The sequence below is a fragment of the Pongo pygmaeus genome, chromosome Y, assembly GCF_028885625.2.
Source record: "Pongo pygmaeus isolate AG05252 chromosome Y, NHGRI_mPonPyg2-v2.0_pri, whole genome shotgun sequence".
Taxonomy (NCBI): domain Eukaryota; kingdom Metazoa; phylum Chordata; class Mammalia; order Primates; family Hominidae; genus Pongo; species Pongo pygmaeus.
In genome coordinates, this window is record NC_072397.2 from 85141 (window position 1) to 106984 (window position 21844).

General features: G+C 62.6%; 1 protein-coding gene across 7 annotated transcripts in view; it reads right to left on the reverse strand.

Moving 5' to 3' along the window:
* Positions 1 to 9446: 9446 nt before the first annotated feature.
* LOC129024029 (serine/threonine-protein phosphatase 2A regulatory subunit B'' subunit beta) overlaps positions 9447 to 21844 on the reverse strand; it is a 51196-nt gene continuing 38798 nt past the window's right edge. For 4 of the 7 annotated variants that reach the window (XR_010125576.1, XR_010125578.1, XR_010125577.1 and 1 more), the window contains 12 exons: positions 21570 to 21673; positions 21221 to 21323; positions 20560 to 20634; positions 20189 to 20275; positions 19202 to 19358; positions 17752 to 17800; positions 17200 to 17289; positions 16771 to 16946; positions 15138 to 15256; positions 14964 to 15070; positions 11503 to 14549; positions 9447 to 11384 (listed from right to left, as the gene is read on the reverse strand). Coding sequence is in view for 3 of the 7 variants with exons in the window: in XM_054473336.2 (XP_054329311.1) it covers positions 9865 to 10015; positions 14964 to 15070; positions 15138 to 15256; positions 16771 to 16946; positions 17200 to 17289; positions 17752 to 17800; positions 19202 to 19358; positions 20189 to 20275; positions 20560 to 20634; positions 21221 to 21323; positions 21570 to 21673 (1218 nt within the window). In the remaining 4 variants the exon portion in view is untranslated. The remainder of the gene's footprint in view (positions 11385 to 11502; positions 14550 to 14963; positions 15071 to 15137; positions 15257 to 16770; positions 16947 to 17199; positions 17290 to 17751; positions 17801 to 19201; positions 19359 to 20188; positions 20276 to 20559; positions 20635 to 21220; positions 21324 to 21569; positions 21674 to 21844) is intronic. The other 3 variants (XM_054473336.2, XM_054473335.2, XM_063660958.1) reach the window with 1 other exon arrangement.

Sequence of the window (21844 nt, forward strand, 5' to 3'; positions counted from 1 at the left end):
GACGTGTGTGTGTGTGTCTGTCAATCTCGTAGGCTCCTGGGTTCTGTCTGCCCTGTTCATAGACGGAGACGGAATCCCCAGGTGGTGAGCTCGGGGACGTGTGTGTGTGTGTCCGTCAATCTCGTAGGCTCCTGGGTTCTGTCTGCCCTGTTCATAGACGGAGACGGAATCCCCAGGTGGTGAGCTCGGGGACGTGTGTGTGTGTGTCTGTCAATCTCGTAGGCTCCTGGGTTCTGTCTGCCCTGTTCATAGACGGAGACGGAATCCCCAGGTGGTGAGCTCAGGAACGTGTGTGTAGCCATCATTATCCTTTAGTACCTGGTCCCCGAGCCCTCCGAGTCATCCAAGGGCTTCAGGAGGCTGAGCAGGAGCGTCAGTAAGCGAGTCCACGGACCACCGCGCCGGCCCTGACCCCGCCAGGGGTCCTTTGGAGGGTGAGCCCTGCAGGTGGAGGGATGATGGCTCCGGAGGGTGAGCTCTGGGATGAGAGGGGACGTGCAGGTCGGGGGTGAAGGCTGCATTGCGGACAGAGCTGGCTCGGGACCTGGGCGCCACCTGCTGTCGACAGCTCCCTCCTGGGCTATGCCTCTTCCTTGTCTTATATTGGGGATAAAAAGCCACAGATGGCCGGGCACGGTGGCTCAGGCCTGTAATCCCAGCACTGTGGGACGCCAACCCAGGAGGATTGCCTCAGCCCAGGGGTTCGAGACCAGCCTGGCCAACATCGTGAGACCCTCTTCTCTGTAAGATTTTTTTTTTTTTTTTTTGAGACAGTCTCCTCTGTCACTCAGGCTGGACTGCAGTGGTGGGATCTTGGCTCACCACAACCTCCGCCTCCCGGGTTCAAGTGATTCTCCTGCCTCAGCCTCCCAAGTAGCTGGGATTACAGGTGCACACCACCACGCCCGGCTAAATTTTGTATTTTTAGTAGACGGGGTTTCACCGTGCTGGCCAGGCTGGTTTCCAACTCCTGACCTCAGGTGATCTGCCCGCCTCGGCCTCCCAAAGTGCTGGGATGACAGGCGTGAGTCACCGCGCCCGGCCCTGAGAAACTTTTAAAAGTTAGCTAGACCTGGTGGTGGGGCACCTGTCCTTCCAGCTACTAGGGAGGCTGAGGCAGGAAAGTGGATCACCTGAGTGTAGGAGGCTAACGCTGCTGTGAGCTGTGATTGCACCCCTGCACTGCAGCTGGGGCAACGGAGTGAGACCCTCTCTCTAAAAACCTCATAGGAGTGGATGTTTCCAGGGTGCGTGGTCTGTGTTGGGAGCTTCTCGCTGGACATAGATCTCTGCTGCTTTCCTATTTTTTTTTTTTTGAGACGAGTTTCGCTCTTGTTGCCCAGGCTGGAGTGCAGTGGCGCGATCTCGGCTCACCACAACCTCCGCCTCCTGCAGTTCAAGTGATTCTCCTGCCTCAGTCTCCCGAGTAGCTGGGATTACAGCCGCCCGCCACCACGCCGGGCTAATTTTTGTATTTTGAGTACACACGGGGTTTCACCATATTGGCCAGGCTGGTCTCAAGCTCCTGACCTCAGGTGATCTGCCCACCTCGGCCTCCCAAAGTTCTGGGATGACAGGTGTGAGCCACCGTGGCCGGCCAAGGGGGTGGCTGTTTTATAACCAGTTTGCGAGTTTGTTTTTCTTGTGTGTGAGGGGAAAGCGTCTTCATGATATGGTGAAGCCGTCGTCTGTTTTGGAAGACAGTGGCCAGGAAAATGGTAAGTTCTCCTGAAAGCAAACGCAGAAGGAAATAAAAATGACTAACAATTAGATCGTACAAAGATGAGCATTGTTTTATTTATTTATTTTTTTGAGACGGGGTCTTGCTGTGTCGCCCAGGCTGGAGTGCAATGACACGATCTTGGCCCACTGCAACCTCTGCCTCCCGGGTTCAAGCGATTCTCCTGCCTCAGCCTCCTGAGAAGCTAGAATTACAGGCATGCGCCACCACTACCCAGCTAATATTTGTAGTTTTAGTAGAGACGGGGTTTCACCATGTTGGCCAGGCTGCTCTCAAACTCCTGACCTCAGGTGATCACCTGCCTCGGCCTCCCAAAGTGCTGGGATGACAGGCATGAGCCACCGTGCCCGGCCCTGAGATGAGCATTGTTAAGATTTGCTTGGTCGGGTGCCGTGGCTCCAGCCTGTAATCCCAGCACTTTGGGAGGCTGAGGCGGGCGTATCACAAGGTCAGGAGATCAAGACCATCCTGGCTAACGCAGTGAAACCCCGTCTCTACTAAAAATACAAAAAATTAGCCGGGTGTGGTGGCGGGTGCCTGTAATCCCAGCTACTCCGGAGGCTGAGGCAGGAGAATGGCGTGAACCCGGGAGGCGGAGGTTGTGGTGAGCCGAGATTGTGCCACTGCACTCCAGCCTGGGCGACAGAGCGAGACTCCGTCTCACAAAAAAAAAAAGATTTGGTTATGTTCCTGCAGTCCTATATAGGGCTAGAAGAATATCACCAAAATGTATAAGTATACACACATGCACACACACATTTGTGTGTGTGTAGGCACGCATGCGTGGATAATATACCTGTGTATGTCTGTATATAGACATTTGTGTTTCTCAAAATTGTATCAAAAATGGATTCATGGCCGGGCGCAATGGCTCACGCCTGTCATCCCAGCACTTTGGGAGGCTGAGGTGGGTGGATCACCTGAGGTTGGGAGTTCGAGACCAGCCTGGCCAACATGGTGAAACCCCGTCTCTACTAAAAATACAAAAATTAGCCGGGCGTGGTGGCAGGTGCCTGTAATCCCAGCTACTCGGGAGGCTGAGGCAGGAGAATCGCTTGATCCCGGGCGGCGGAGATTGCGGTGAGCCAAGATCACACCACTGCACTCCAGCCTGGGCAACAAAGTGAAATTCTGTCTCAGAAAAAAATAAATTCATATCGTGTATATAGTTTTCTAAACTTTTTCTTGTTTTTTAGATGGAGTTTCTCTCTTGTCGCTCAGGCTGGAGTGCAGTGGTGCAATCTCCACTCACTGCAACCTCCGCCTCCTGAGTTTGAGCGATTCTCCTGCCTCAGCCTCCCGAGTAGCTGTGATTACAGGCACTCGCCACCACGCCTGGCTAATTTTTTTGTATCTTTAGTAGAGACGGGGTTTCTCCATGTTGATTAAGCCGGTCTCAAACTTCTGACCGCAGGTGATCCGCCCGCCTTGGCCTCCCAAAGTGCTGGGATGACAGGCGTGAGCCACCGTGCCCGCCTGTAAATGTTTAATTTTCTGAGGCAGGTTTCTGCTGTGTTGCCCAGGCTGGAGTGCAGTGGTGCGATCTCAGCTCACTGCAACCTCCGCCTCTCGGGTTCAAGCCATTCTCCTGCCTCAGCCTCTGGAGTAGCTGGGATGACAGGTGCCCGCCATCACGCCTGGCTAATTTTTGTATTTTTTAGTACAGATGGGGTTTTGCCATGTTGGCTGGGCTGGTCTTGAACTCCTGACCTCAGGTGATCCGCCCGCCTCGGCCTCCCAAAGTGCTGGGATGACAGGCGTGAGCCACCACACCCGGCCCTGGATTCTGTTTCTTAAACTGTAGGATATACTAAATACTTTATGTGTGTATGTTTCTCATTTCATTTTCTAAAGGAATTGGAGAGGGAGTTGCTCAGATTCTTTTCATTTTTTATTCTTTTGGTCCTAATCATGCAAATGGCTAACTGGTTTTTTTTTTTTGAAACAGGGTCTCACTGTGTTGCCCAGGCGGGAGTGCAGTGGTGTGATCTCGGCTCACTGCACCTCTGCCTCCCGGGTTCAACCGATTCTCCTGCCTCAGCCTCCCGAGTAGCTGGGATTACAGGTGTGCACCGCTGTGTCCCTCTGATTGTTAGATTTTTCCTAGAGACGAGGTTTCGCCATGTTGCCCAGGCTGGTCTCAAACTCCTGAGCTCAGGTGATCCCCCTACCTCGGCCTCCGAAGGCGCTGGGGTTTCAGGCGTGCAGAAGGCTCTTTGTCTACACGCGACACTGGATTTTCTACCCACGGGGACAGGGGTGTGCCCACAGCGAGGTGCTCGGGGAGGCGTCACCTGCCGGCGCTGCAGCCCAGGGATGGTAAAGGCTCTAGGAGTTTGGTTGTGGAGCACAGATGCCGGCGGTGTGGGCACGTGGCCCTGCACCTGCGTTTCTCCTGCACAGGCCGCAGAGCCCTGGGATGGGATCCCTGTGGAGTGACAAAGTCAGTGGGCTCTCGGTGAGGCTGGGGGATGGGAGCCGGCAGCATCCAGGCTGGGCCCCCGAGGCCCGGCTCCCTCACTGCATCCCAGAGGTCCCACAGGCTGGTGACAGCGTGACCGAAGACCACGCTCCAGTCAGGCCAGTCCCACGTGTGACCCCGGGTCTTGGCTCCCACTCCTGACCCAGGGTCCTGGCCTTCCACGTGTGACCCCGGTTCCGGCTCCTGTCCTCGTCCCCTCTGTCCCCTTCCCCGTCTCCCAGACGCCCCTCCCTTCCCTGACGCCTCCTCCCTCCCTCCCCGTCCCTCCTCCCTCACTCCCCAGCCCTCCTCCCTCTCTCTGTCCCTCCTCCCTCTCCCCGTCCCTCCTCCCTCACTCCCCGTCCCTCCTCCCTCACTCCCCAGCCCTCCTCCCTCTCTCTGTCCCTCCTCCCTCTCCCCGTCCCTCCTCCCTCTCCCCGTCCCTCCTCCCTCCCTCTCCGTCCCTCCTCCCTCTCCCCGTCCCTCCTCCCTCTCCCCGTCCCTCCTCCCTCTCTCCCCGTCCCTCCTCCCTCTCTCCCCGTCCCTCCTCCCTCTCTCCCCGTCCCTCCTCCCTCTCCCCGTCCCTCCTCCCTCACTCCCCGTCCCTCCTCCCTCACTCCCCGTCCCTCCTCCCTCTCCCCGTCCCTCCTCCCTCCCTCTCCGTCCCTCCTCCCTCTCCCCCGTCCCTCCTCCCTCTCCCCGTCCCTCCTCCCTGTCTCCCCGTCCCTCCTCCCTCCCTCCGTCCCTCCTCCCTCCCTCCGTCCCTCCTCCCTCCCTCCGTCCCTCCTCCCTCCCACCGTCCCTCCTCCCTCCCTCCCCGTCCCTCCTCCCCCCTCCCCGTCCCTCCTCCCCCCCCTCCCCGTCCCTCCTCCCCCCCTCCCCGTCCCTCCTCCCTCTCCCCGTCCCTCCTCCCCCCCTCTCCCCGTCCCATTTTTCCCTTGAGTCCTTGGGTGGTCCTGGCCACACGCCTACCTGGCTGGCCCCATCCTCTCCTTCAGGGCAGGGACAGCCGATGCCCCGCACCGCCCCCATCGCTTTTCTGCCTCTGCCCGTCCGCACATAGGCCTGGCGTCCCTTGGACTCCTGTAGGCCCAGCCATAGTCTTAAGAAGTCAGTGTGTCCCACAGCCCTAAAAGGTTGGGGTGCCCCCCGGCTGTCATGTTCAGGGCACCCTATAGTCCTAAAGGGTCGGGGTACCCCACATCCCTGATGTTCAGGGCACCCCATAGTCCTAAAGGGTCTGGGTATCCTGGATGACGGGTGGTCAGGTGGGTCAGGGCCCGGGTGGACGTCCTGTCATCCCACCCTGTGGGCCGTGCCCTGTGTCCCTGACTCTGACATTGGGTGAGGTGAGTATGGAGCAGGTTTCCGTGGCACATTTATTTGAGACAGTGTCTCGCTCTGTTGCCCAGGCTGGAGTCCAGCGGTGCGATCTTGGCTCACTGCAACCTCCGCCTCCTGGGCTCAAGGGATTCTCCTGCCTCAGCCTCCCAAAGTGCTGGGATTACAAGCATTGAGCCACCATGCCTGGTGGGACCCCAGTTTTCTATTAAAAAAAAAAAAGGCCAGGCGCGGTGGCTCGCATCTGTAATCCCAGCAGTTTGGGGGGCTGACGCAGGTGGATCACTTGAGGTCAGTTGTTCAACACCAGCCTGGCCAACATGGTGAAACCCCGTCTCTACTAAAAATACAAAGATTAGCCGGGTGTGGTGGCAGGTGCCTGTAGTCCCAGCTACTCGGGAGGCTGAGGCAGGAGAATTGCGTGAACCGGGAGGCAGAGGTTGCAGTGAGCCGAGATTGCGCCACTGCACTCCAGCCTGGATGACAAGAGTGAGACACTCAAAAGAAGAGGCGCAGCATGGAGTCTGCCTTTCTGGAATCGCTGTAGCCAGGCGGCCACCTCCCTAAGCCCCGCTCCCTGCCCTTGGCCTCTGAGTCTCCTGCGAGGTTTGTGTGAGTTCTTGGGGGCCGAGGCCCTGGCGAGGAGGACGGGGACTCAGGGGCCTCTGTGACCCAGGGGAGGGGCTGCTGTGTCCCCCTGTGGCCGCACCTGTGGGCTGTCGGCCGTAGGTACCGCTCAGGCCCATCTTGGTTGCAGGGCAAGGGCCTGTGTGCTGGGGGCTGAGGGACCGGGTGTGGAAGCCCTGTTGTGGGGAGGCCTGTGGGGGGCTTGTCCAAGTGGGACCTGCTGTGCCTGCACCGCTGGGGTCTTCCTTCCTGACAGGGCCTCACCCCCTCCTCTGGCTGCTCTGTGAGGTCAGGCAGCGCCGCGCTAGGGTAGATGGGGTGGCTCTGTCCCCGCAGAGGGGCTGTTCTCTGGGGCACAGGTGGGCAGGACCCCCCCCCCCCTTGTGGTCAGACCCACTCGTGGCGGCCAGGGCTGCTGTGGGAGCTGATACTGGGGTGGACACAGCTACGCCACGGTGAGGACACGGTCCGGGGGAGGCTGCAGCCGACGGCCAGGCCCCCGTGCGGAAGACCTGGGGCAGCCCCTGCCCAGGAGCTGCGCAGACACGTCCTGGGGCTGGGGGGTGTGGCAGGGTGCTGTGCCACTGAGACCCGAACAGCTGCTCCCCAGGCTCTGAGTGGCGTGTGTGGCAGCCAAGGCTGAGGGAGCTGTGACTTCTACACACAGTGCCAGGGTGGGGGGCATCCCTGCCCTACCAGGGTCTGTCCGTGGGTCATGGGGAACGTGGTTTGAGGTTCCTGTTGTAGCCTCGCGGCAGCGTCTTGCCGAGTGAGTGGCCTTGTCTGCAGGCTTCAGACCCGGCAGGGTCGTTTGTGCCACGTGGGGTCTGTCCCGGCCCAGGGGCCGCATCTCTGTCAGCCGCAAGATGTGTGTCTCGGCTGCAGCAGACGGGGCTTCTGTGCCATGTGGGGTCTGACCCCTCGGCCTGGGCAAGGCGGCCCGTGGGCACTGTGCAGAGGAAGACCTCCGGCCTCTGCTCCTTCCTCAGCTGTATGAGTCATGAAGGCCTCCCCCTCCCCCGGGAGCCGTGTCTCCTCTAGAACTGCTGGGCGCGGCTGGGTCTGGCTCTGCCTCATTCCTGCATCTGATGCCCGTCAGTTCTCCCCCACAACTCCCCCTTCTCCTCTGTCTCCCCCGACCCCTCCGTCTTGTCCATCTCCATGTCCTCCATCTCCCCTTTCTCCGTCTCCTGTCTCGTGGCTGTCCAGGCCCCGTCCCTCTGCAGGCTGGGTCCCCCCTTGTTCTGGGCAGGGCTCTGGGTGCCGGTGTGGTGCCAGTGCTGGGAGCCTGTGGTGCCCGTCACCCCTGCTGCACCTCGAGCAGCTGTGTCCTATCCCACGAGGAGGTGCCCTGGGACCTCAGGGCTTCAGGCTATGGCTGGGTCCGGCTCTGCCTCATTCCTGTATCTGTTGCCCTCCAGTTCTCTCCCATCTCCCCCTCTGCATCTCCTCTGTGTCCCATGTCTCAGGGCGGTCCAGGCCCCGTTCCCCTAGCAGACTGGGTACCCTTATTCTGGGGAGCCCGTCTCTGCCGCCCCTCAGGACAGCGCTCTGGATGCCGGTCTGGTGCCAGGGCTGGGAGCCTGTGGTGCCCGTCGTCCCTGCTGCACCTTGAGGAGCTGTGTCCTGTCCCACGAGGCGGCGCCCGGGGACCTCAGGGCCACGGCTGGCGCCTTTCATGGTCCTCCCGGAACAGAGCTCGTGCTGCTGCTTCTGGGTGAACCCGGGGCTGCCCCCGTGAACACTCGGGTGTGACAGCAAGGGACCCTGTGAGGGAGGGGTGGGGTGGGGTGGGCTGGGTCCCTGCTCGGAGATCACCAAGGGGTGACGGCCACGAAATGCAGGCGACCCAGGACTGTCATTCAGAGGGTGAGGGGCCGAGCCCTGGAACATCCTGGCTTCCGGCAGGACGCTGGCCCCGGTCAGGGTGACCCGGGTGCTTGTTTTGTGGGGTCCCTGGACCCCCTCACATGTGGGCTCTCGGGGGAATGGGCCCCCAGACCAAGTAGAGGGCACGACTGCTGGGCTCTGGGTCTCCCTGAAGCGCCTCCGTCCACGAGGACCCCCCCCACCTTCTCCAGCAAAGGCGTGGGTGTGCACGCCCGGCCCCGGCACAGCTCAGGGCATCTGGGGAAGGACGGGGCGCTTGGGGAATGCGGTGGATACGGGGATGTCGGAGGATGCTCGGGCTGTGCAGGGGCCTCACCAGGGACGTGGGTGGGGGACGCTGTCTTTCATGGCCCCAGGGAGGCCTCTGACGTCTCAGCCTTGAACCCTAACTGGGGGGCTCCTAGTGTCAGTGTGGGAGGCCGAGGGCACCGGTCAAAGGTGAACCCCCCACTTCTGGCCCCTCACTCCTATGCCCATGGGCTCCCGCTCATAGGTGTGTGTGATGGGAGGGTGTCGAGGTGGGTGGGGCAGACGTGTTCTCTCAGACGGGCTCCCCGGAGCTCGGGGCAGGGGCAGGCCGTGGCTCCCGGTGTCATTTCCCTGCAGCAGTCACAGACCCTCCTGCCCTGCACCTGTCCTGTGGTTGGGGGTCCTGACCCTTCACAGACCGAGGTGGGGGCATCCGGGAATGCAGGGGAGCACCTGGTGACACTGAGGACACCTTGGGGGCAGTGGCCATTCCCCTGGGAGGTGCTGCCGCGTCTACCCACCACCTGGAGCCCCGCCAGTCTCTCCTCAGGGATCCCAGGACCACCCCGTGAGTCCACCTCCTTTACAGCCACGGCTACCGGTGGATGAACGGGGTGTGTGTGCTGCTCTCGGGGTGGTCCCGGCCCTGCCACCTTTCCCGGGGGCATTTTGTCTTGTGTGAGGATGGGGTCGTTCCCATAGTCACCACCTGTGACCCTCTCCTGCCTGCAGAGGGAGCAGAGCTGGGCCTGGGCTCATCCGCGTTGGGTGCCCCTGGGGGGCTCGGGGCTCCTCCTGGGGGGGCCTCTGAACCCCCTCATTTAGGTGTCGCTGCATGTGGCTCCCAGGGGTGGACGTCCAACTCCGGCGCGGGCTTCCTTCCTTCTGGGCTCGTTTGTGGAATGCGGCCTGGGTCTGGGGCTCTGGGAGGGAACGGCCCGAGGTGGGGCCCCCCGGCTGGGGAGGAGACCCTGCAGAGAGGCCCAGGCTGCACCCCCATGCGTCTGGCGTGACCACGGTCCCCATCCAGTGCCGACGTTTGTAAATCCCAAACGGAGCCCATGCTGAGGCTGAGGGAGCTGAGCCCGTGACTGAACATCCGCCAAACATTCAGAAATACAAGCGTGATCGCCAGAAGCGCTTTTGTACATTTATACAAAACATTCACACAGGCTGTGGCAGAGGGTCCCGTCCAGGACGGACAAGGCGCCCGGGAGCCGCCGGTCACCGTTGCGCCCACACGGACCCTTTCCCGAGAGACGCTGGCCCCGGAACTGAGGCCAAGTCAACTCGGCAACGGCAAGTGCCGGAGGGTGTCCGTGTGGGAACCCGTCCCGCTCACGAGCGGCCCTACGTGTCCCCCGGGCACGGAGCTGTAGGCAGGTCCAGCTGCGAACCCACAGCAGTAATCAAGACGCTTCTGTGAATAAATAAAAATTTATCATTCCATACAAACGCACTCATTTTCCACAGAAGACAACAGTTTTTACAGGAGTCCTGGTGGTGGCCGTGGCATGTGTGGCGTGGCTCCGTGGCAGCGTTCTCACAGGTGGTGTCACAGTGGCTCCAGGTCCTCGTCCCCGCACGCATACTCGTACAGGCCCATGGCGCCCAGGGGCGAGGGCGCCTGGAAGAAGGTCCTCTGGGCCAGTGGGGACCGCAGCACACTCAGCTTCTGCTCCACGGGGCTGAGCTCGGCCTCGAACCTGCAACAAGAGGACAGTGAAGACGTGGCCAGCAGCGAAGAGCAGGCCCTGGGCCATTTTCTGGGAGATGCAGGCTGCTCAGCGGCCAGCCTCCAGCACAAGGAAGTCCCCTGAGCTCCAGCCGCTGACCCAGCAACGTGCTCCTGGCTGAGAAAGTCGGCTCCACCAATGCTCCCGGGGAGGGGCCTGTGGTGCAGCTGAAAACCCACCCAGGACGGGATGGAGCCCCAGGCACGAGGTACCCACAGAGGAACCAGGCAGGTGCACCTTTTCCCCAAAGTTACACGACGGTGACTCTCGGAGGGCAGCCTCCGAGCTGCACGGGGCCGGTGTTTACACAAGTGGGTCGTGGTGTCCACACAGGACTGGAGAACAAATGGGGACCACAGTTTAGACAAATTCTCCCAAACCACAGACGCTCCTTGTGCAGGCCCCCACTTCCGTTCTGACCAGAACACACAGCTGTGGGAGGACCGGACGCGCCACTTCCGTTACGGTCTCGGCAGTGACCTCGGGCGCTGCTCCGGGGAAACCAGCGCGGCCACCGACCACACAGACTCTCAGAGATCCTGTGGGGACACCTCTGCTTTCCAAGATGCCCCCCAACAGCCTGGCACTGAGTTCCCCACGGACCTGAGCGGCACCTGCCGGAGCAGGCGTGGACACGGGGAAGGCAGTCGACCCCTGTGTGGTGCTGGCTGTGCTGCAGACACAAAGCCGGGCGGCCGTGGGGGTGGACACTGGTCAGGTGGGGGCAGAGGTGACAGACGGTCGTGGGGACAGGCGCACACCCAAGTAGACTATGTCTGGGGGCCACGGTTGCCTCAGGGTGTCCGGCAGGAGAAGGCGGACTGGGAAGCTGTGGGGAGTGGGGACCCACAGGTTGGCTGCCAGGTCGCAGCCACTGTGCAAACGATGACCACGAGGAGGACGGACACACAGGACAGACGGCCCAGGGTGGGCCGCGGGGGCCCCGTGCTGCTTGGCAGGAATCGGACGGGGCGGCTGATGGGGGAGCAGGGGTTAAAATGCACATCCGTGGAACCTGTGGGTCGGGAACCAAATGGTAACCAGAAAGTATTTTGAGCTGCAGCAAAACGAGAAGGCCGGGCTGCAGTGTCAGTGGCCCAAGTTGCTGCCTGAAGATACTCGAGAGAAGGGAAACAGCAGAACAAAGGGGAGAAAAACCAGTGGTGGTTGTGGTTCCTTGAGAAGTTCAGGGAACCTCACCGTCCCCTCGCCTCACTGACCACACACAGACACGTCGGTATCAGGAGCGTGAGAGACGCCATCACTGCGGACTCTGCAGACGTTAATGTCACAAGCAGGAAATACCAGCAATAACTCACTGATGTGAATGGGCAAGTTTCTGCAACACACAAACCAGCAAAGCTCACTCAAGGCTACGCGGGGCTCAGGCCTGTAATTCCAGCACACTGGGGGACCGAGGTGGGGAGAACCCTTGAGCTCAGGCATCCAAGACCAACCTGGGCAACGTGGCGAAACCCCGTCTCCACAAAAAATTAGCTGGGTGTGGTGGCGGGTGCCTGTAATCCCGGCTACTCGGGGGGCTGAGGTGCGAGGATTCCTTAGGCCCAGCAGGTGGAGGCTGCAGCGAGCTCAGATCGCGCCACTGCACTCCAGCCTGCGTGACAGAGCCAGACCCTGTCTCCAAAACTCAAGAACGAAGAGAGATGACTTCAGCCAGTTTCTGATAAGGTCACGGGATTTTAGTGAAAAACCTCTCACAAATGGCTTCCCTGGCCAATTGCAAGTAGGTCCACGAAATTCAAGAAAATGCCGCGTGCCTGCAGTTCTGGGGGGGACGCAGGGGGAGACAGACACGTGTTAGGGTGATGGTGGTAACGGCTCTGTGGATACGGATGGACGTCAAAGCTCACCAAGCAGCACGCGCCAAACGTGGGTTCCTGTACATCTGTCGTAGCATGATAAAGGCAAACAATAACCACCCAGGCCCCAGCACTGTGAGAGGCCGAGGCGGGTGGATCACCTGAGGTCAGGAGTTCGAGACCAGCCTGGCCAACATGGCGAAACCCGTCTCTACTAAAAACACAAAAATTAGCCGGGCGTGGTGGCACATGCCTGTCATCCCAGCTACTCGGGAGGCTGAGGCAGGAGCATCGCTTGAACCCGGGAGGCGGAGGTTGCAGTGAGCCGAGATCACACCACCGCCCTCTAGCCTGGGTGACAGAGCAAGACCCTGTCTCAAAAAAAATAATAAAATACTACAGATGATCTGTGCAAAGACAATCCAATAATATGTAAGGATAACATACAACTCAGATCTATCCTGGGAACACAAGGCTGGCTGAAAATGACTCGCTGTAACTCGCTGTATGGGCAGACACAGGAACCACGGAGCAACAGCATCTGAGAAAATGCAGCCCCCACTGTGGGAAACCCTCCGCAGACCAGGCACAGGCCGGAACATCCTCGCCAATGAGCGTGTTTACCGCTGCATGAGGGGAGACGTCCCCCAGGACTGGGAACGAGGGCGGCACACAAACCTCACTCAAGGCTCACTCAAGGCTGGGCGTGGTCTGCCCTGACGTCCACATCACCCTGCGGGTTCCAGGCCGTGCATCGGGCAAGAGAAACAAAGTGACGTACACAGGGGTGAAAAGAAAGTAATGTACACACAGGGGTGAAAAGGAAGACGAGAAACAAACCCACTGACAGGCATGGGCTGTCCACGCAGAAAACCCCAAAGAACCGACAGAGAGCTTTGAGATCTAGTAAGTGTGTTTCATAAAGTTGCAAAACACAAGGTCAATAAATTCTATATGCTACCAACGAACAACTGGAAACGGGCACCTTAAAAGTAGCGTTGACCACAGCAAAACCTCAGAAACACTCGAATACAAGTCCCACAACATTCACATCAAGTCTACACAGAAAGCTACGAAAATCCTGCCGAGAAACACGGATGGCGCCTGTGGACTGGGCCTCCCGCGGCTATGAAGACGGCAGCTGGGCCCACAGGGATCCATTCGCTCAGCGAGATGTTGTCAGAAGTTCAGATTCTGTTTTTTTTTTTTTTTTGAGATGGAGTTTCCCTCGTTGCCCAGGCTGGAGTGCAGTGGCACGATCTTGGCTCACTGCAACCTCCACCTCCCGAGTAGCTGGGATCACAGGCATGAGCCACCATCCCGGGCCTTTTTTTTTTTTTTTTTTTGAGACGGAGTCTTGCTCTGTCGCCCAGGCTGGAGTGCAGTGGTGCAATCTCGGCTCACTGTAAGCTCCGCCTCCCGGGTTCACGCCATTCTCCTGCCTCAGCCTCCCGAGTAGCTGGGACTACAGGCGCCGCCACCACGCCCGGCTAATTTTTTGTATTTTTAGTAGAGACGGGGTTTCACCGTGTTAGCCAGGATGGTCTCGAGCTCCTGACCTCGTGATCCACCCCCCTCGGCCTCCCAAAGTGCTGGGATTACAGGCGTGAGCCACCGCGCCCGGCCAGAAGGAGCTTATTCTTACGTGTTTTCATACAAAGGCAAAGAAACCAGAATAGCCGCCGTAGCGCGGGACAGAAGAGCATCGAGAAGCCCAGCACAAGAGGCAAAAGTGACCACATCGCTCCAGCGCCCACCACGGGAGGCTGGTGAGGGCCAGAGTCTACGTGGTCACGGGACCAGCGCTCACCACGACGTCACAGTCCAACACACGTTCCCACAGGACGGCAGAGCACGGACGGGCTGAGTCTAAGATTCACACAGGCAGCCAAACACCAGAATGGCCCCAACAGTTCCACACGGCACCCAAGTCGGAGGCTTCTCACTGCGGTCAGCTCTGCAGCGGGAACGGACGGACGCGTGCAGCCGTGGAACGGAGGAAGGTTCAGGAACGGAGCCCGCACACGGCACAATCACGGTGCCGAGGCGACGCTGCAGCCTTGCAAAGCTGGTGCTGGGACAGTCGGACACACCCACCTACAAGGGGAACCTGAATCCGAGCTTCACACCTCACAGGAAGGTTACTCAAGCAGACCCCAGACCAAAATGCAAAACATCGCAGAGGAAAATCTTTGTGGCTTTGGATTCAGGAATGAATTCTTAGACACGACACCAAAAACACAGCTGTAAAAATAACCAGTCAGCGTCTCTTCCTCTAAATTCAGAACATCTCTGAGACACGACGTGAAGAGGGTGAAAACATACGTCACAAACTGGGAAAAGGCGAACACGTCGCAAATAAAGGGCCTGTATCCTGAAGACCCGAAGAACCCTCACACTCTGTGAGAAAGCAACCAGCCCATTGCCTCTTGGGGCCTCCGAGGCTGGAAGGCCGAAGTGGGCCCCGGAATGGCCACGGGCCCTGCAGCCTCCCCAGCAGGTGGCAGCCGTGGGCTAAGGACAGACGTTGCTGGCGAAATGCGTCTTGACTCGGCCTCCCCATGCTTGGCCTGATGTGCGAAGCCTCGGGCCCAGGATCACAAAACCCCACGCAGGGGGCCATGGGCGGGGGGCTCCCGGGTCCCGCCACCGAGCTGCGGTAAACAGGCGGTGCCGCAGGGAGGCTGCACCGAGGCCCGCCCCTGTCATCGGCTGTCCTTACTCACCGGCCCCGTGTCAGGTCTCACCCCACCCTGCCGTGTCCACGCGCCCCACCTGACTGGCCCCGCATCCCCCCAGCTGCACATTCACCCGTCCCCGCACTCACCCGTCCCCGCACTCACCCGTCCCCGCACTCACCCGTCCCCCCACTCACCCGTCCCCGCACTCACCCGTCCCCCCACTCACCCGTCCCCGCACTCACCCGTCCCCGCACTCACCCGTCCCCGCACTCACCCGTCCCCCACTCACCCGTCCCCGCACTCACCCGTCCCCGCACTCACCCGTCCCCGCACTCACCCGTCCCCGCACTCACCCGTCCCCGCACTCACCCGTCCCCGCACTCACCCGTCCCCGCACTCACCCGTCCCCGCACTCACCCGTCCTCCCAGGGCTCTCCCGCAGTCTCCTCAGCCACCAGGATGTCGTACTCCTCGGCCGCGTACTTCTCCCAGTCCGAGAGCTCGGGACCGCTGCTGTCACCGTCCTGGAGGAAGCACACAGGTTACGTACGCAGCGTGGTGCGGCCCCGCCCGCGCGCCCACCGCACTCACCCTGAGCGGGGAGATCTGCTCTTTCTGCTCGTGGTCGAGGTACTTCTCGATGTTGAAGAAGGTGTCGAAGAAGACGTTGGCCAGCTTGCAGCGCTTCAGGTCCCGCAGCGTGATCTTCCCTGCGGGGAGGGGAGCGCGTCCAAGGCGTGTGAGCCCGGCCTCACTTTCGGGGCCTGGGTGTGAGGTGTGGGGTGGGGGGTGCGTGCGTCCGGTCACACGTGCTTAAGGACGCGGCACGAAGCTCCGGGCTCTCACGCCACGTGTCTGACGTGAAAAGTGGACACACGAGCGTCCTGGTTCTGCGTGGGGACTGAGGCGTGGGAGGCCGTGTCGCGGAGGCAGTTAGGGGCCACCTGTGCCCCAAGGACGCGTGGACTGGGACGTGGCGCAGGGAGGCGCGGCCAGCAGGGGCACCCCTGGATCTGAAATTACAGAGACCAGAGCTCCCCGTGCAGACAGAGACCAGAGAGTGTCCTGGGGACACTGAGCAGCAGGAGGAGCCCCACGGCCAGGGAGGGGCAGGACTGCAGGGTGGTGCCCAGGCTCCAGAGCCATTTCCAAAGTGAAAGCCCCAGAGCTGGATTCTGAGATGCAGAAGGAAACTAGGCAGCGTGGACAGTGAGGCTCCCCTTTGCCTTAGAGGGCACCAGGGGTGGGTGGGAGGAGCTGGGGCAATGGTGCGGGGGGAACAGGGGTGAGGGGAGGAGACGGGGGTGAGAGGGGAGGAGACGGGGGTGAGAGGGGAGGAGACGGGTGGTGAGAGGGGAGGAGACGGGGGTGAGAGGGGAGGAGACGGGGGTGAGAGGGGAGGAGACGGGGGTGAGAGGGGAGGAGACGGGGGTGAGAGGGGAGGAGACGGGTGGTGAGAGGGGAGGAGACGGGGGGGTGAGAGGGGAGGAGACGGGGGTGAGAGGGGAGGAGACGGGGGGGGTGAGGGGAGGAGACGGGTGGTGAGAGGGGAGGAGACGGGGGGGTGAGAGGGGAGGAGACGGGGGGGGGTGAGGGGAGGAGACGGGGGGGTGAGAGGGGAGGAGACGGGGGGGTGAGAGGGGAGGAGACGGGGGGGTGAGAGGGGAGGAGACGGGGGGGTGAGAGGGGAGGAGACGGGGGTGAGAGGGGAGGAGACGGGGGTGAGAGGGGAGGAGACGGGGGGGGGTGAGAGGGGAGGAGACGGGGGGGTGAGAGGGGAGGAGACGGCGGTGAGAGGGGAGGAGACGGGGGGTGAGAGGGGAGGACCGCCCTGTGCGGCATCAGCACGAACGTGGCAACTGGTCCCTCAGCCCGGTGCCGACATCCCCAGTGAGCCCCGGCCCTGGGTTCCCCAGGTCACCCTCGGGGAGTGTCGACGCCCCGAATAGGAGGTTCTTGCACCGTGAGACTGGGCACCTGTGCTGCTGGCCCTCGTCACAAACTCAGAGTAGGAGTGGCCCTTTCCCAGTGTCCCCTCGCAGCAGGACAGCGCCTCACAAGGGGATGTCACCTCACAGGGGGATGTCCCCTCACCCTGGGCCGTCCTCTCTCCCGTCCGTCCCCTCACCCTGGGCCATTTTTTCTCCTGTCTGTTCCCTCACGTTGGGCTGTCCTCTCGCCCATCCATCCCCTCACCCCGGGCCGTGCCCTCACGGGGCATCACCTTCGGTCCTCGGTTTGACCAGGTCCAGCATCTGGCAGAGGCAGTCCTGGAAGGGCAGGGCCTCGATGGCCATGCTGTCCAGCCTTCGGCACTGCTCCTCATAGAAGTACTCAAGCTCGAACATGGACAGGGCGCCGTCCCCATCTAGGTCCATGCAGCGGAACCAGTACTCGATGCTGTGGCACGGCAAGCTCTGTCAGCCCCTGCCCTGGGTCCTCCCAGCCCGTGACCTGCAGCTCCTGGGGCAGCCCCCCACCAGGCGTGTGCACGCATCCCCCTGTGCCCTGCAGCCCCCCACCAGGCGTGCACGCGTCCGCCTATCCCAAACAGCCCCCACCAGGCGTGCACACATCTGCCTGGGGACACACGTCACATGGGTGGCTCCCGGCTCCTCCACCGGAACAAACGCACGCTGCAGCAGGAACCCACCTGGTTGGTGTTTTTTTGTCTTCCTCAGAGATCAAAAACCAGACAAAGTCGGCGTAGCTGATCCTCCCTTCCTTCTGCACTTTTCTGCCTCTAGATCCAAGGCCAGGATGGAGAGGCGAAGATGCACATCAGGGAGAACTTCACAGGAATGGAGCCCCTGCCCACGTGCTTCGGTGAGAGGAGCCCCCCGGGGCCCGGCCCTCCTCCTGCCCCTCCAGGGAGGAGGTGGAGGCCACGTGGCCAGAGGGCTTCCCCCAGATCCAGGCGGGGTCAGGAGCGCACCTTCATTACTGCTCACTCAGGCCCAGCGCCCGACAAGAACCCCTGACCTGGCGCCTGGGTCACCCCCTTCCTCAGACCTCACGTGACACAGAGTCTTGTGCCACCACCCCCCCCCATAGGGTTTCACGTGACAGAGACACGTGCCCCCCTCCTCGGGGCCTGGGGTGACAGCCACTCGCTGTCGGGACACGACAAGCTCATGTCAGGCAACGATGAGGAGATGGGTCCTCGCAGGGAATGGCTGCCGTCAGGCGCCTGAGCCGTACGTACCGTGTGACTGCTCCCGAGAAGATCCTGTCGATCATCTTGGTAGAAATGGCTGGAAAGGAAGGGGTTGATGGGCAGCCCGCACCATGCCTCGGCCCCGACATCACCACCCCCTCCCTAGAGCCGAGCCTGGATGCAGCGGGGACTGAAATGCTGAGAGGAGGCCTGGCTCTGGGAGAACCCCGGGGCCCTGATGCCCCTGCACAGGCCCCTCCTGGGTGCCCGCCATGCTTTCCCATCGAGCGGAGCCAAGTCCAGTGTGAAATCCACAGAGCGCAAAGCTGACCGCGGTTCCAAGACCCACTTGTAAAGAGCAGAACATTCAGGCCGCAAAGGTTCAGCTTCCAGAGGGAGAGACCGACCTCGAGCGCGATCACGAAAACAAACACGTTTCAACCAAAACTTCACTAACAAGAGGCAAGAGTGAAGGCACCGTCGCCGTCAGCTCAGGTCCTGGGCGGCCATCCCTGCGGTCACGGGTGTCCCTGGGACGCACGGGGCCAAGGTATCCCCCACTTCAGGCCGCAGTGCGTGAGAAACAGCCCAGCCCGGCCGCACACCATCCTGCCCTGGGACTGAGTGGGCTCCACGGGAACACGGAAAGCTGGGGCCGGGCCGGGGGTTCACAGGGACAGCGAGAGCCTGGTTCTGGGCCGATTCCCAGCTGTGCAGGTGCTGGCTTAGGCTACACGGCCGGCGCTGTGGAGCTGTGCTCTTCTTGTGGCTAGTTAGGGGCCCAGGGCGTAGGTGGCTCCCCGAACTGAGTGCAGGACAAATCCAGGGAATGCCACCTCTGCCCAGGTGCGCGTCCGATGCACACAAGACGGGAATCTGCTGCAGCCACGCGTGCAACCAGGCACGTAAGTTGACCACGCGCAACAGATGCCCCCGTAATTCGGAAATCCTCTTGGTCATACGGTTTTCTTGGGGGGAAAAGCACCCTTAAAGGGATCCTTTAGAAAACTGAAGCCCCACAGGCCACAGGCCGGTTTGAGTTCCCGGAAGTGTCGATGACTCTTAGAGGAGCCGGGAGGCAGTGGCTGCTGGGAGGACACCTGGGCGGCACCAGCTCCCGGGCAGGTATTGGAACGACCTGTAAGCCTGGGGCTCCACCTAGCCCGGGATTGGATGGAAACTGCTCCAGGCCTTGGGGGCTGGAACCTGGAGCCCCTGAGGGAAGGCGTCTGGTCTGCACGCCCTTGCTCGGGTGTTAACAGCGAAGCCCCACAGCGCTGCTGGCCCTGGGGCCGGGCGCGGCTGTGGGAGCTTCAGGACCAGCGGCCCACACGACCCTGTAGACGCCCGCAGGCAGAGGCCTCAGCAGAGGCGCACTCGGGGACCCAGACACGGGGCAGCGACCGGGGAAGGAGAGGCAGCTGCAGACCCGAGAGGCCCTGAGAGAAGGGTGCGCTCGGTGTCCCCGCGCCCCGCCCGCCCCTCTGCCCCTGCGCACCGTGGTCATTGTGCCGCGCCAGGTCGTCCGCGTCGATGAGCAGGTCGTGGTCCGTGTCCAGCTCCCAGAACTTGCAGTAGATGACGTAGAAGTGCTCGTAGGAGAAGAATTCGGTCAGCTGGTTGATGTCGGCCTCCTCCTCCAGCAGCGCCACGTTCTGCCAAAGGACCCAGGCGGCCTGAGCGCGGGGCCTCTGTGGGGACGCCCCAAGTCCGCGTGGCTGCGGGCGGGGGCAGGGAAGGCGGGGCGGGGCCGGGCCGCTCCGTGGGTGGGGGGGACTGGGCAGCTGGGGCCGGGGGCGCTCCGAGTGGGGGCAACTCAGCGGTGGGGGGAGCCCCAGCATGGGGGCGGCTCCCTAGGCGGGCGTGGGGGTGGGGGGCAGCTCTGGGGCAATCAGGGCTCGGCTCCCCCTGAGGGTGGTGCCCAGTACGGCCCACCCGCCTCCTAGATCAACCATAGGGACCCCCAACCGCAGGCGGCGCGGTCCCAGTGCTCGCAGGCCTGAGGGTGCGCTGGGAACGTGGTGGAGGTGGAGGTGGGGGTGGGGGGGGAGGGGGAGGGAGGGGGAGGGAGGGGGGAGGGGGAGGGAGGGGGAAGGAGAGGGGGGAGGGGGGAGGGGGAGGGGGGGGAAGGAGAGGGGGGAGGGAGGGGGAGGGAGGGGGAGGGAGGGGGAAGGAGGGGGAGGGAGGGGGAAGGAGAGGGGGGAGGGAGGGGGAGGGAAGGGAGTGGAGGTGGGCGGGGCAGGGCAGGGCCGGGGCCGGGGGAAGGGGGGAGGGGGAAGGAGGGGGGAGGGGAAGGAGGGGGGAGGGGAAGGGAAGGAGAGAAGGGGGAGGGAGGGGGAGGGAAGGGAGTGGAGGTGGGCGGGGAGGGAAGGGAGTGGAGGTGGGCGGGGAGGGGCGGGGCCGGGGCAGGGCGGGGCGGGGCCGGGGCAGGGCGGGGCGGGGCCGGGGCAGGGCGGGGCGGGGCCGGGGCAGGGCCGCTCCGCACCTGCAGGAAGGAGCTCCTCCGCAGCTCGGCGCAGGTGATCCTGCCGGACCAGGACCGGTTCACGGCGTAGAAGATCCGCTGGATGACCTGCGGGGGCGCCGTCAGTGCGGTGGGTGCGCGGACCCCCAGGAGCCTCGCGCCGCACGGAGACCGCGAGCCGGGAGAGGGGCGCGGCCACCCCGGAGAACCAGAGTCCCCCCAGCACCGGGCTCCCGGGCGGGTGGAGACCCTCCCACGGTGCGGCCGCCTCCTCCAGAAGCTCAGGACCCCCGGGCCCCGCCCGCCCCGCTCCGCAGAAGCCCCCGCAGCGGCCGCTGCAGAAACACCCCCGCCCCGCGCTGGAACCCACGGCCCCTCCGCTGCGGACCCACCGTGGTGATGTAGCGCGAGTGGAACTCGGACGCCTCCTTCAGGAACGACAGCCCCGGGTGCGTGTTCACCACGTCCTGCGGGTGGGAAGACACGAGGCGCGCCGTGTAGATGCGGGCCCTCCCGTGAGGTGTGCGGTGTAGACGCCGGTCCCCCTCCCCCCCCACCGTGAGGGATGAAGCGTGCGGTGTGGACGCCGGCTGTCCCGTGATGTGTGCGGTGTAGACGCTGTAGACGCGGGCCCTCCCGTGAGAGATGAGGCGTGCGGTGTAGACACTGGCCCTCCCGTGAGAGATGAGGCGTGCGGTGTAGACACTGGCCCTCCCGTGATGTGTGCGGTGTGGACGCGGACCCTCCCGTGACGGATGAGGCGTGCGGTGTGGACGCAGGCCCTCCCGTGACGGATGAGGCGTGCGGTGTAGACACTGGCCCTCCCGTGACGGATGAGGTGTGTGGTGTAGACGTGGGCCCTCCCGTGAGGGATAAGGCGTGCAGTGTAGACGTGGGCCCTCCCGTGAGGGATAAGGTGTGCGGTGTAGACGCGGGCCCTCCCGTGAGGGATGAGGCATACAGTGTAGACACTTGCCCTCCCGTAAGGTGTGTGGTATAGACGCGGGCCCTCCCGTGAGGGATAAGGCGTGCGGTGTAGACGCAGGCTCTCACCTGCAAGAAGGGGACAAAGTCCTCCTGCACCAGGTAGTTGCAGCCGGGGCTCATGAGCAGATGGAGGAACTTGGCCGCGTCGTCGTGGCAGTTCTGGAGGATTCTGGAAGGACAGGATGACTGGGCGCCACCCTCACAGAGGGGTGGCTTTCGACCCCGCAGACGCAGGGTGAAACACGTGCGTGGTGTTCCACGTGGTGCGTGGCAGGTGGCCACGGACAGGCCTGTGCCCATACGCGGGTTTCTCCTCTCACTGCGGCAGCCGCAGGCGGCACCCGTCCTGGCGCCACGGGGACCCGGGGACGCCTCCGTCCTCCCGACACAGCCCCCTGCCCAGCCCAGGACTCACTTTCTCCACATGGCGACGAACTTGTGGACGGACACGGAGCCCGTGCGCTCCCCGCCGGCGCCATAGAAGAGCGGCCCCTTCCAGTAGAGGGGGCAGCCGCAGGCCTGGGGCAGACAGGGCAGGAGTGGGCAGTCAGCGGGGCCTGGACGCCTGCGCTCCTGCTGCGCATCTCGCGCCTGACCGACCGACGCTGCCCAGAGACCCTCTGCTGCAGAAAGACACAGCACGCTCAGCGAGCCCGTCTGGACGTCTGCAAACTCCACGTGGCTTTCGCT